General features: G+C 43.4%; 1 protein-coding gene across 3 annotated transcripts in view; it reads left to right on the top strand.

Annotated features, from left to right (window-relative positions):
• The window catches only part of RALGAPA2 (Ral GTPase activating protein catalytic subunit alpha 2), a gene marked incomplete at its 3' end in the record, with an annotated part of 304,312 nt that overhangs the window by 269,763 nt on the left and 20,750 nt on the right, over positions 1-13,799 (top strand). For 2 of the 3 annotated variants that reach the window (XM_080683051.1, XM_080683049.1), the window contains one exon: positions 9,601-9,817. In XM_080683051.1, the coding sequence (XP_080539177.1) occupies positions 9,601-9,817 (217 nt within the window). Of the gene's footprint in view, positions 1-9,600; positions 9,818-13,799 lie in introns of those variants that run through there. The other variant, XM_080683050.1, reaches the window with a different exon arrangement.

Here is a 13,799-nt window from a genome sequence, read left to right as displayed (position 1 = left end):
CTATTGTTCATATTGATCCGCCATTTCTTGGGTCGTTGTCATCAGCAAAGCAGCCTGCAGAATCTTTGCTCGCCAAATGACTGATTTTCTTGTCACTTACGTTTTTCCTGATGGGAGACATAGAGTGACACTGTCACAGGGCCCTTTCTCACTTGGTGATTTACAGAAAGTGGGATGCACTAGAATTGGAGAAGATGGAAATGGAAAATGCTGAAATTAAGGCTGTGCTCCTTCACAAATCAATCCCTGGGAAGAACTGATTTGAACGTTTCTAATAAAATATAGATCTAACCCATCAGCATCTCAGATTCTGAGGGGACCTTCCTTCCATTGCCTATGCCAGAAGGACATGGGCATTGAGAGCAGACCTTCTCCAAAAGCCTGTAATCTAATAGCCTGAAGAAAACCTATTTTTTCCCATTTACTCTTATTTCCTCAGAATTATTCTTAAACTTGGTTATTTGGGTATTTTCTTCTTTCTTGGCAGTAGTGGGCTGTTTTCCTCTCCAGGAGTGTATCATTAGGGTTTGAAACCTAATCTACTATCTTATGTGTTTAATTTCCTTTTCCTAAACATTCATTTTATTTGGTTACATTGTTTAGTAGAGTCATCCTCTATATCCATTGCCAGGCGGTGACATTCATTCTGCATGATTCATTTATTTGGGGTCTTAATCCTAGAATTTTAAGTTTGTATTATATGGAAAGACAAACAAAATCTTTGTAGAAGTGATACATGGCTTCAGGATGGAACTAGCCTCTGTTCCTGTCTCGATTATTATGGAATTTTATCCACTTATTTAGGAGTATTAGATGCCCAACCCAGCTCACCAGTGGCATATCCCACTGGGTGACATATCAGGGGAGAGGCTGAGAACCCAGAAGGGTATCGAAGCAGAGGCCTCTCCTCTCAGAAGCTTCTCCCAGGGTTCCGTGACGTGGCTCTCACTCTGGATCCCCCTCCAATGCGGGCAGGAGGGATTTCCCAACATTGCATTCTCCCCTTTTCCCCTCCATGATCATCTCCGACCCGTGACTCACAGCTCTCTATCTCCAGCCCAGGCCTCTGCCGAAGCACCCTCATCACCTCCCCAGTATTTCTCAGCTGACATCCTGTAGGCCCATCAGACTTCACCCTTCATCTTGTCACCCTCCCTCCTCCCTCTCACTCACCCTCCTGCAGCTGGTCTGCCCCAGAGAGCCCTGCACCCTGCCTCCTCCCCTCCCTTCCCTCCACCAGTGCTTTCTTGAGGCCCGTGTCTCCTCTTTCCTCTCTCTTTTCTCTTCCTCTAGTTCCTAGTTTCTCTTCCTCTTGTCCCTCTACCTAGGCCCTTTCTCACATGTCCTTCCCCTCACGCCTCATTACCTCTCGAGTACAGATTAGTTCTTGCTGGCTTTTATTTTAAACCCTTGAGTGATTCCAAGGTGCTGTAGACTGATGTTGCTTCTCTTTCCGTGGCAGGCCCTTTGCTGTCTGGCCTAGACCACTGTCCACCCCAGGGAATTGCACCACCCTCTGGATTTGTTCCACTCACCAGGTTCCTTGCCACTGGGCATGTGAAGGGTGAATGCTGTGAGGGACAGCACTGTCTCTGTCCTGGTGCTCCTTCCCACTCCAGAGACAGTCCCTGCCACATGGTCTGCCCTCCTCAGGTGTCTCCAAGAATAAAGGTCCCACCCACACCAAGACCTGGAGGGCTTTGCCTCTGCCAGGCCACCTTGCCATTGGTTCGGGTGTGTGGTCAGTGAGGATCTTCCATTGAGAAGACCTTCCCCAGGATACATAGTGTGTACTGTACACCAGAAGGCATTTGTTGAGGTATAAATCACATAGCATAAAACTCACCCTTTCACTTGTGTAATACAGTGGTTTTTAGCATAATCACCAGATTGTGCAACCATCACCATCATTCAATTCCAGAACATTTTCATCACCCCAAAAGGAAACCCCATACCCATAGTGGTCACTCCTCATTCCTCTTTGACCCCCACCCCTGGAAATCACTAATTTCTTTTCTGTCAGAATAAATAAAATAAAACCTATAGAGGTGTTTATTCTGGACATTTATATAAATGTAGTCACACAGTAGGTGGCCTTTTGTGACTAGCTCTTTTCACTTAACATGTTTTTAAACTTCATCCATGTTGTAGCATGTTCAGTATTTCATTCCTTTTTATGACTGAGTTCTATTTCATCTTATGCATATATCACATTTTATCTATGAATACATCGATTTATGGACATTTGGGCTTCCACTTTCTGACCATGATGAGTAATGCTGCTGTGAACGTGTCCGTCCAAGTTTTTGTGTGGGCATATATTTTCAGTTCTCTAGGAGCAGGTTTTGCTGGGTCATATGTCTGACTGATAGATAGATTGATTGATAGATTGATTGATTGATTGATTGATTGATTGATTTCAGAGAGGAAGGGAGAGAGAGATAGAAACCTTAATGATGAGAGGCAATTATAGATCAGCTGCCTCCTGCACGCCCCACACTGGGGATGGAGCCTGCAACCCGGGCATGTGCCCTAACCAGGAGTCAAACTGTGACCTCCTGGTTCATAGGTCGACACTCAACCACTGAGCCATGTCAGCCAGGCTATGTCTAACTTTTTGAAGAACTGCCAAACTATTTTCCATAGTGGCTACACCAGTTTACATTCCCACCAGCAAAGTATGAGAATTTCATTCAGTTTCTTCACATTCTCACCAATACTTGTTCATCCCTTTTTTTTTTAATTTTGTTGTTATTCATTCTTATCCTCTGATTATAACCATCCTTCTGGGTGTGAAGTAGCTCATTGTGGTTTTTTATTTCCATTTCTCTGTTGACTAATGATGTTGAGCATCTTGTCATGTATTGGTCATGTGTATATATTCTTTGGAGAAATGTTTTTCAAATCATTTGCCCATTTTTTTAATGGGGTTGTGCTTTTATTATTGAGTTATGAGTTCTATATATATTCTGTATATGAGACCCTTATGAAGGGTCTCATAAGATTTGCAAATACATATTTTTCCTCATTCCATGGGTTGTCTCTTCACTTTTTTGATAGAGCCCTTTGAAGTCTAAGAGTATTTCATTTTGATGAAGCCTAATTTTCCTATTTTTTCTTTGGTTGCTTGTGCTTTTGGTGTCATATGTAAGACCAGTAGGCATTTTAAAACTTTATCCTTTGATCACTGTTCACAAAATTGCCCCCAAAATGAGAAGGTGTTATCATCTGCTGCATTCTCTAATCCAAAGGCTACTGGTAGTGGGATCAACAAATGATAGTAGCTCATTAATTTCCTACTTTCATAAAATATTCTCAGTCATTTCTTCTCTGAGCTCCAAGTCTCTGCTACTGTTGGCTCATCTTTTTTACTAGATTTAAAATGTATGTATGGATATATTTTAAGCATTTGCTTGAGGGTAGCATTCCTCAATCTACAGCTATCTCTTTTTTTAATATATTTCTATTGATTTCAGAGAGGAAGGGAGAGGGGGAGAGAAATAGAAACATCAATGATGAGAGAGAATCCTTGACCGGCTACCGCCTGAATGCCCCACACTGGGGATCAAGCCCACAACCCAGGCATGTGCCCAGACCAGGAATCGAATTGTGACCTCCTGGTTCATAGGCCAGTGCTCAACCACTGAGCCATGCCAGCCGGGCCATAGCTGTCTTAAGCAATCTCATTTTCACCAGGTTTATGTGAGCCCAGTACCTATCTTTGTGTGAGGAATGTTCCCACTATCTGGTCTATAATGCTTTGTTCTCTTTTTTGTCTAAGGATGGCTGCTTCTCCCCCACCTCAGCTCCATTTCCTCTTCCCTCCAAGTCAGGCCCATCACCCAACATGACCCTTTCTCTGTCAAGACTATTCTCAGAGATTCTGATCATTTCAAATCTTCAAGTAACCTTATTACCTTTTCCACTTGCCCAAAATAGATGTTATTCACTTCTGGAAACAGGCAAAGAGTAAGTATAAATTATTAAGTCATTTGTACAAACCCATTGGTTGAACCTATAGATGCAAGTCAGCATTACTTCTTCAAAACTCAAGGGCATGCTAGACTCTTCTTAGTGATGGAAGATCTTCTAGGAGAGTTCCAAAAACTTAAGTAAAATCATATGCTCCCTTGCCTCAAACAGGCCTCCCTTGACCCAGCCACAGCCAGTCTTTCCACTGAACCTCCTCCCTCTCTTGCCACCTTTTGACTCCAGTCACCTTTTACCCGCTGAAACGCCCTAAGCTCCTTCCATTTCATGCCTCTGTGCCTGAAATGCTCTTACCACTCCCTGACCACATCCCCCATGATTAGCCCCTTTCCTGCCTCTTCTTCAGAGACTGCCCTGCCTTTCTTGTCCCCTCTTTCCTACATGGCACTAATGTAAGGACAGTCTGCCTTATTCTGTGGATTTGTCCCTGCTAGAATGCAGGTTTGACAAGGGCAGAGACAGCATCTGTCTTATTTCCCAGTTGCATGCCCATCACCAAGCACAGATGGGCACTCAGTACGCATTTATTGAATGGATGCACACTTGAGTGAAGGTGGACTTGCTTTTTGATAATGGCAAAGTCACTTGAGATCAAGTCTTATGAGCAGAGCAGGATAATGTATAGAAATCATACACGTAGGCCCATGTACATGTGTAGTATTTTGAGTCTAGTTCAGCCCATTTTGTCACTCTTAGTGCATAGCAATTCTAGCAACAGTATTTTTGTAGAGAAACATTTTGGCTGAAACAGTACTTGCCACCCCCATGAATGGCATTTGTGTCCATGTTTGACTTGAGCTCTTTAAAGCCCATCTGTCAGTTTTCATAACTTTCTAAATTTTTCTCTAATTCTCTAATATTTCTATCTATTTCTAGAATGAAGATCCTAAAAATAACAGTCTGTTTTCTGCTTTCTCTGTGTCTCAACCAAATGGACTTTCCTGTTGTTGTTATCTCTAATAAGCAAACTTATACTTTTTATATCCACCTTGGGCTTAAAGAAGCTCATTCTGTCCTTCCAGTGAGTGAGAAAGATCAGTTTGATTAGTGCTATTTTCTGTTCTCATCAGTTTGATTTGTTATTGTTGTTGTTAATTCTCACCTGAGGCTATTTTTTTTTCCATTGATTTTTAGAGAGAATGGAAGGGAGGGGAGTGAGGAAGAGAGAAACATCGATGTAAGAGAGACATATCGATTGGTTGCCTACCTCACATGCCCCACTAGGGCTGGGGATCAACTTGCAACCCAGGCATGTGCTCCCTCTCTCTGCAGTCACTCCTGTGAGTGGAGGCCCTGGGTTGGTTTGTGTCCAGCAATAAGGGTCAGCCTCCTCCAAGCGGCTTTGTCCACCTGAGTATGGTGTTCACGCTTGGGAAATTTAGAGAAGGCCAGGCCAGAAGGACTTCATGGGTTAAAAAAAAAAAAAAATGCAACTTGCAATATAGACTCTTTCAAGCATTTCTTTTTTCCCCTTGATTTAAAAAAAAAAAAAAAAAAAAAAAGTGGAATTAATCCAAGGTAAAAGTTATCCCAAGATAGAAATTTAAAACTACTATATGGGCAGTCAACAAGCACATAGCCTGAATAAATAAAAAGAAATTCAATGAAGTAATTGTTATGTGCATGGATTTATAAAGTCAGCAATTTAAAGCCATGTGTTCAAGTTTAAGTTGCAGGTTGATTTTTATACCCAGGTATATTTAAGTCAATTGGTTTATCTTCCTTTGGAGTTTAGCTCCCAATCTTGCTTAAAATTTGAAATTCCATGTATTCTAGAATTCTAGATATTGGCTGCAAGCAGTGAATGTGAGAAAACCTGGGTTCTAGCCCCAGTTGCACCACTAACCATGATTCTGGAAACTTACTTGAACTCAGAGCTTCCGTTTCCTGATTAGTCACATGGACACCATAGGACACGCCCCCTAGCTCAGGGGGCTGCAGTGTGAAGGAGGCCTGCTTGTGGCCAAGCCACGTGAAAGGGGTTGGGAGGAACAGGCTGTTCAAATTTATCGAGCTTCTTTTGTGTGCTGGAAGCTGGGGCGATGCTTCATATGATTCCACTTAATCCTTCTGGCAGCCCCAAGAGCAGATGTCAGTGTCCCCGTTTTTTACACATAAGACAACTGAGGTGGGGGGAGGGGGGAGCTGGACCGGAGTCCCCTAGCTGTTGAGGGAGAGGGCTGGAATTCAAACCTAGACCCATCTTCCTCCAAAAAGTAAGCTCCCTCCTGTTATCTGCTGCTGCCATTTCTAAAAATTAAAACAAATTATAATCAGAATAAAGGGGGGGTGGGTTGAACTTGGATTCTCAGGCTCTTGCAACTCAGCAGAATGTGTCTTGAGTGTCTCAAAGTCCTCTTGGAAGTTTTGATAAAATGTAACCAGTAAAGACTGATGGCCTCTTTAGTCAAGTAGAGGAAGACCTATAATTGATAAAAATTCTTACGTGAAATATAGACAGAATGGGTCACCAAAGTAACTCAAAAATAACCACAAATCAAGATGGGTTTCTAGTTAGTAAGTTGATTTGTCTCTGAATTGAGTAATTAAGGGAGAAATTGCTGTTTAAAAAGTATTTTGTGTGGTTTTTAGTGAGATAGTAAATTCAGGACAGAATTCAGGTTTCATAATTGTTAGTGGTCTTTTTAAGAGAATAAAGGGCAGTGGTTAGTATTGAAACAGGAATTGGATTTGAGACCAGGTGCCTCTTTAGCCACTTGCTTTCAGTCAGAGATCACTGCCCATGCTGCCCAGCACGCTTTCAGCATGCAGTGCATATCTTAACATGTCTTACATTTTTTAAAGCTTCTGAAAGAAATGATTTGGGGCACCCATGAGCTGCGTGGCCGTCTCTAAATGCTGCCGGACTTGGGATGGTGTTTGTTTTCTTTTTGTCATGGTGTTTACATGACCTGGCTTGGACCACGAGTGAAAATGCATTTGATGATCTCCTGGTCTCACCCATTCCCTAATGGATGTCTGTCTACACGACAACACCCACTTGAGCACTGTTAAGGCTCCTACACCAGCACAGGACCGGCCTGGGGGAGAAGGGGAGTCTGTGACAGTTGGGGCAAAAATACTGAGATCAGGAACCTTCTATGAAGTCTGAATTCTCTAGTTATCCAGTTCTAGAAGCACTCTTTATGCTCTTTGTCTCCCATAGAGCCTTATGCTAGGGTTCATACCACAGCTGTTCCTTGAGTCAGAGAATCTCACAACCTGGTTGCTACCCTCCAGAACTCTAGCGCTGGGCCTGCTCTCAGTCTTGACTGGGACTTGCTGGGACAGTCGGGGGCTGTCATGCAGGATGAGGATGACAGGCTGCTGTCTGGGGTCAGCTTCTATGGGATTGCACACAGCATCCCTGTATAGGCTTGACGGTGAGCGTGATTTACATAGCAGACACGCTCCCAGATAGCATATTTAGCAAGATGCATTCACATTTCTGTTTTGTTCACCATTGTCCCGAGCACTGTATGTGGATGTGTCGGACGCAGTGGGGCCTTTCAGGAAACAGCAGGACGATTCCAGGCAGAGCATGACAGGTCTTTAGAGGGACGCACCTGCTCTAACCCAGGCCCACGAGCAAACTGGGGGCTGAAAAGAGGCTCCATGAATTGAGTGTTGACAGCGGGCCATGGCTGTCCGAAGGCTCAGGTGGTTGTCAGACATAAGTTTAGCTTAGCTCTTTGAGTAATTTGTCACGCCTCACTCGGCCCCTGCTGGGCCAGCACGTGCCAGCTTAGTGTCAGAGTGCCTGTTCACCAGACGGCCACTCAGGCCTAACGTCCTGCTGTTCCCCAGACCAGCGGCTTGCTGGGGCCATGCATGAAGGGCCGAGCCGCGGCGACAGCCAAGTACTGTGCAGAATAAGCATGTTCATAATGAGACGTGAATGGCATTAGTGGGTCCCTCTGGAATTGGGCCCGAGCGGGCGCCTCTCGCCGAGGAAGTTTGGCAGCCTGTTCGTTAGTTAAGGTGAGTCGCCAGGAGCTCCGCCTGCCGCCGAGGAGCCGGTGCAGCTCATGCTTGCAGGCCTAGGGCTGTGTGACCCCCTATGGGAAAGATCATAAATCATCAGAGGGGCCACGTTTAAAACCTTGAAACTCAATTTCCTTTTTAAAAGCTGCATAGAGACAGCCTAAAGGCAAATTCTGGTATAGCACTGCCCAGTCATGCTCTCCACAGCGGCAGGTGTGTCTGTCTGTGATCCAGCACGGGGACCCCGAGCCACAGCCAGGGAGACAGAGGAACTGAATCTCTGTTCTTTATTTGAGTTCATTTAAACTGAAATTTAATAGCCACATGTACTCGTGGCCGCTGTACTGACCGCACAGCCCAGACTGCCTCTGGTTTCGTGGTGCAGAATGCTCCTCTGAATCTAGCCCAGGAGAAGGGGCGGGAGAGCCTGCACCGAGAAAACAGAAAAATGTTTTCCTGTTTTAAAGCACGTGCTCTATCGAAAGCTAATTGGAAGGGCATAATTGTCACCAAGTTACATTTTTAAAGAGGCCATTTTGACAACACAGTGAGAAATGCTAGAATCGCTTCTGTTGCTACAGATCATAAACTGATGGTGATCCACATTCCCTGTGTTCCTGGAAAATTAGCATGATTTTCACAGTGACCAAAACGCGTCTTTTAACTTTGGTGCTGACGATGAGGAAGGAGAAAATGAGACATCATGCCGCCTTCCCCAAGTGTTAATTCATAAAGTCATACGTGTGGTGCCTCCATCGCTGTCCAATTGTTCTGACGTTATCCTGTTATTGGAAGTGCATCATTCACCTTCCCAGGAAACAGAAGCTGCACACAAAAGGGGAAGATTTGCTTTCTGCCCCATGAAAGGCGGCCACACGCAGGGGTCCTGTTAAGACAGCTGGAAAGTTGCTTCAGTGTGTTACGCTTGTAAGTTTTATTGGTGGCTGGTTTTTGATTACACATTTGAATGCGTGTGTTCCAGACTACAGTTTTAATTAAAAGGCAGTCTTTTTTTAAGTATTGCCTTGCGCACTCTCTGCTAGATTCTCCAACGTATTTGTTCTTATTTCCAAATGCTCACAGCCTGTCTCGGCTTTCAGCTCGGGTGCCCCCTCAGAGCATACCTCCTCGGCCTTCCCTCTTCCCAGGGACATGCATTAGCTTATTTTTTAGAAGTGTGCGCCACCACCTTCTCACTGATTCTTCCTTGAAGTAGCAAATCATTTTGTCAGTAGGCTGAAAAGAACATTTTATCTGTGAACTAGCAAGAGAAGATCCAGATCTGTCCCCCAGCTGTCAGTGGAAAGATGCTGTCATAGTTCGTGTCTCTGTTTTTTTTTTTTCGTTTGACTCAATCTTAATGACCTTTTATGTGATCCTGTAACTATGGGTGTACATACTTTTTATTGATACTAGTGTTGGATGCAAAGAAACTTAGGTCTCAAAATCAGAATTTTATCATTAAGACTAATCCTTAAATTTCTGATAGATGTTAACGAACTTGCAAGGTAATTTCCCCCCACAGAACATAAAAGTTGCATCACTGTACGTAAAGCAGAGTGGACTCTGGCATTGTTGCGTGTGCCATTCTGCACATGCACTTGTTTCCTTAACCGATCGCTGCAGCTACGAGGAGCGAGCTCTCTATCTCGAAGCCATAATACAGAACCACCGTGAAGTAATGACATTTGAGGATTTCGCAGCCCAAGTCTTTTCTCCGTCTCCCAGCTACTCCCTCGGTGGAACGGGTGAGTGTCTGCATTATTCTTCCCTCGCGCGCTTAAGACACACTCGAGCAGCAGATGTACACCTGTTTTTCACAGATAAATGCTTGCAAATTTAAGAAGAGCATTCTCCCTCTGAATCAACTAATGAATATCAAAAGGAATGATGACATTCATTTTAATTTGTTTTGTATCCGAGCTGTTCACCCAGTTCTTTTCTTCAGCTATCCTGTTAACCTCCGAATCTAGCGAGGTTAATGAACTTTCCTCAGTGATGTGCTCGGTTCATTTGGGAGTGTGGGTTTCTTGCTGAGCTGGGAATAATGTTGTTTAAAAGCAATGCCCGCATCAGTGCTTACTTATCAAAAAAGAGTTCCTCACAGTTGAAGCCGTTGCTACTAATGCTAAATGGGGATTACACTGCCGAGATACTCGAGATACCCGGGTCAGGGATTAATGTGGGAGGAATGGAAGGACAGTGTCCCCTGGTCCATCATGACAGCAGGGCCACAAGAGCCTTCTCTGCAGTGGCCTGTGTCACATGGACCAGCCGCCGAGCAGAGCAGCACCTGGTGTGGAACCTGTTTAGAAAATGGCTCACTGTCATTTTCATTTATTAGGCAAATGGGAAATTTCAAACATTTCCATGAATGTTCTTGTTTTTAGGTTTTACTCTTTTATATTAACAATTTGGGGAAAATGGTGTACTGCCACCTAAAATGATTGTATGATTATTGTGGGTGGTGTTTTTTGTTTTTTCAAAGAATAGAATTACTTACAAATTTCTGCATGTAATTGCAGATGAATTGCCTTTCAGAGAGTAAATGGGATGCTTAGTCAATGCATGTTGAAATTCTCAGTGAAGGGCTTCCTTCTGCTAGTGTAGACACATTGTGAGGGCGCTTAATAGATTTCTAACCTGTGTCAGTTGCCTCTGACACCACCTTCCTTCTCCTGTTCTGACTTGTTAACAAATCTCTTATACACAAAGTGAAAAAAATTAAATTCCGTGAAATAAATCACTTACAAATAAAATCAGCCATGCATCACTGTTTAACATCGCTGGCTTCAGTCCTTGCCTCTCCCAGCTTTGTTGAGAGATAAGAGGAGAGGCTTGCACTCGCCAGGGGAGCCAGGAGCAGCAGGCAGAAGGCCTGGGAGATAAGCAAGCTGGCCGAGGGAGCAGAGCCATGCGATTTACATAATCACGCCCCTGCTTCCTGGTGAGGCGTCAAGGAACACAGGGATGGCCTCTATTGATCTTTGTTGAACTGGAATACTAAGCAACATGAGAAAAGCTTATAACTTAAAGCTTTGATTAATGTTTCCTACATTAAAAAGGTAGAACAGCTGTGAATTGAATTCTTTTATACACTCTGCCAACGTTCTATCTAAAACCAAAAAGAAATCAGTTTCAAGGGAAATGAAGATTTCATATCCAGTCTAGGTAGAGGTTTAAAATTGTTTCTAATTCTTGGTGAAAGCACATGAAAGATCTATAGCAAAGCTAATTTTTTAAAGATAATCATTCTGGTTTTTTCACCCTCACAATGATTTGGGGCTTAATTTTTCAGTGCTTTGAGAAACCTTTTTGTTTCTTAAAATTAAAGAGATTAAATAATAGATATTTACACTCATCAGTTCAACTGTTATGTTCTTAAGGCTCTTGACTATTGAAATAAATATTGATGAACTTTATTTTCTAGGTATATTTTAGCCTCTGTATAAATTTGATTTTTTTCTAAAAGTTTAAAACCAATTTAAATTAGTGTGCAGGTAACATCTTAAGTGAGACTGTAGGAGTCATTTGGGTTTTTTTAAGATCTGCAGTTTGGAGACGATTACTGACAAGCTTCTCCAAGAACATCGAGTTTGCCAAAGTCCCTTAACAGATAAAGGTTCTGACAGCTCAGAAGTGTGGACATTGGAACCTGTACAAAAGGAATGTGAAACCAAAGATAGAATATCAAGACAAATCCTGGTCCTTCCTTTTTTCCAAGTTATTCACACACCAGTATCACATTTCACAGTGTTTGGGGTTTAGGGAATTAGGTGTTGAGTGATAAAAAATTTTATATGGATATCACACCAATCCATGAATGGACTTGAGTCAGGGCATAATGCTCTCTCTCTTTTAATGCTTTGTGTATGTGCCCACCACAGCGATTAAGAAGGAACTAGAAATGAACTTGACCTGAACTGAAATTGGGGGCAGCGCAGTGAGGGTGGAGCACGCACAAGCACACTCTCAGAGCCACCTCCTCACCCGTGCATGTGCCGGTTCTGCTTTCGAGGAATCCCTACCCCTGTCTGTTACCACTTTTACAGATGAAAACACTTCTCACTTATTCACAGTGTTTTTTATTATCTTGGGACAAGTGTGATCAAACCCAGATGAGCTGAGCAGCTTAAACTAAGAAACTGAGGGGGGAAGTCTGCTCTTCCAAGCAGCAAGCCAATTGGAAAAATTGACCCCAAGCAGCTTAAGCTCCCACAGTGCCCATCGGACCCAACCTGGCCATCCTGGCCAGCAGGGTCACCAAAGCTGGGCCTTGGGCTACTGCCCACATGCATATGCACAGCCTGAGGAGTGAGGGGCTCTCGGGTTTTCTTTGTATCCTTGTACAAGGGCTTTGTTGTGAACACAGAAGGAGAGTAACCTGAACAGTTTGTTCACTGCACACTGGATTTGTAGCAGCAAGCAGCCCCTGTTTCTAGAGGGAAGGACTCTGATGTGGGCCTTTAAGTCCTCGCTGTACGTAAGAGATGTGCTAAGTGGGAAGTGCCCTCTCCTCAGACTCTCCCTGCCCCAGTGCTGTCGCTTGTCACCCAAGGCGGCCATAGATGGTCACGGTGGCCAACTGTGTGCCTCTATTCATGATTCACTGTCAACCACACATGTGAGGCAGGGTCTTTTGTTGTTTGGCTAATAGGTGGGTGCTCAGCTTTTTTAAAAGGGGTTTTTTAAAAACCTATTTTGCCAGCACAGAAATGTTATTTTACAATACCACGTACCTCATATCTATTCCGCACACTCCTTGTTTTAATAATGCCCACTGTAGAATCGGGATTGGAACTGCTTTTTTACCTAGCCCTGTAATTTGCATTCCTTTTTATTCCTTATTGACCAACAATTTCTAAGTGGTAACCAGTGTTAAACTATTGGCTGCAATTAACACACACACATGAGTGTGTGTTTGCATATATATGTCCACACATGTGTGTATAGATATGTTCTATGTATGTACATATGTGCATTTCACACATACATTGGGGTAAGGGACTAAGTTTGTGTTTCCAATGAATGGGGGGCAGCAGAGGAGCCATTAAAGGGTTAATGGGCACGGGCGCCCTCGACTGCTGGGAGGGGCTGATGTAATCGCTCCCACTCACAGCCAAGTGCATCTGTTCACCATGAGGTCATTCTTCTGCATGCTAATGATTTGGAAAATCAAGTCTAATGCTTGACATTATCAGAAAGGATATAAATAGTGTAAATCTTTACTTTTGGGAAGCTGCTCTTATAAAACAAAAGGAGAAAAGAGAAACTTTAGCTTAGACTTGAGTGTTTCTTTTTCCAGAACTACTTTAATGATTGTGTCTGGCCCTTAAGATCTGGGAGGGATCCCCTTGTGTCTGTTGATAAATGATCCCCAAATTACTATTACAGTCACAGCTAACAATTTGGTAATTGTGAACTAGAGGTATGTCTAATTTAACATCATATTTTAAGAATTTTCAAGTCTTTGGTCAGAAGATGATAAAGATGGATTTCTCTCAAAGACCATCTAAAACCAAGAAAAATGAGCAGTTCCTCTCCATATAGGAGAATTGAGTGTTTGCTGAGGATGCCGGCACTGTTTGTGGTCCTTCCTGCTTTAATATTGCTATGGGGAGCCAGCAGAGGGAGCACAGATCTTTGTTTATTTGTTAGCCCTACATAAAAACAACATATGATTTCTCCAAGATATGGTCTGAAACACTCCCTCCTTCACGACAGGCTAGACCGTGAAGGCTCCAGGATTTAGAACAAGTGGGAGAAAATGCCTCACTAGGCACCATCAGATTCTGCCACTTGTAATGTAGGTCATATTTGGAGCT

This window comes from Plecotus auritus (assembly GCF_963455305.1).
Source record: "Plecotus auritus genome assembly, chromosome: 8".
NCBI classification, from domain to species: Eukaryota; Metazoa; Chordata; class Mammalia; order Chiroptera; family Vespertilionidae; genus Plecotus; species Plecotus auritus.
Note: the sequence above shows the minus strand (reverse complement) of the source record. Positions and strands in the feature narration are given on the sequence as shown.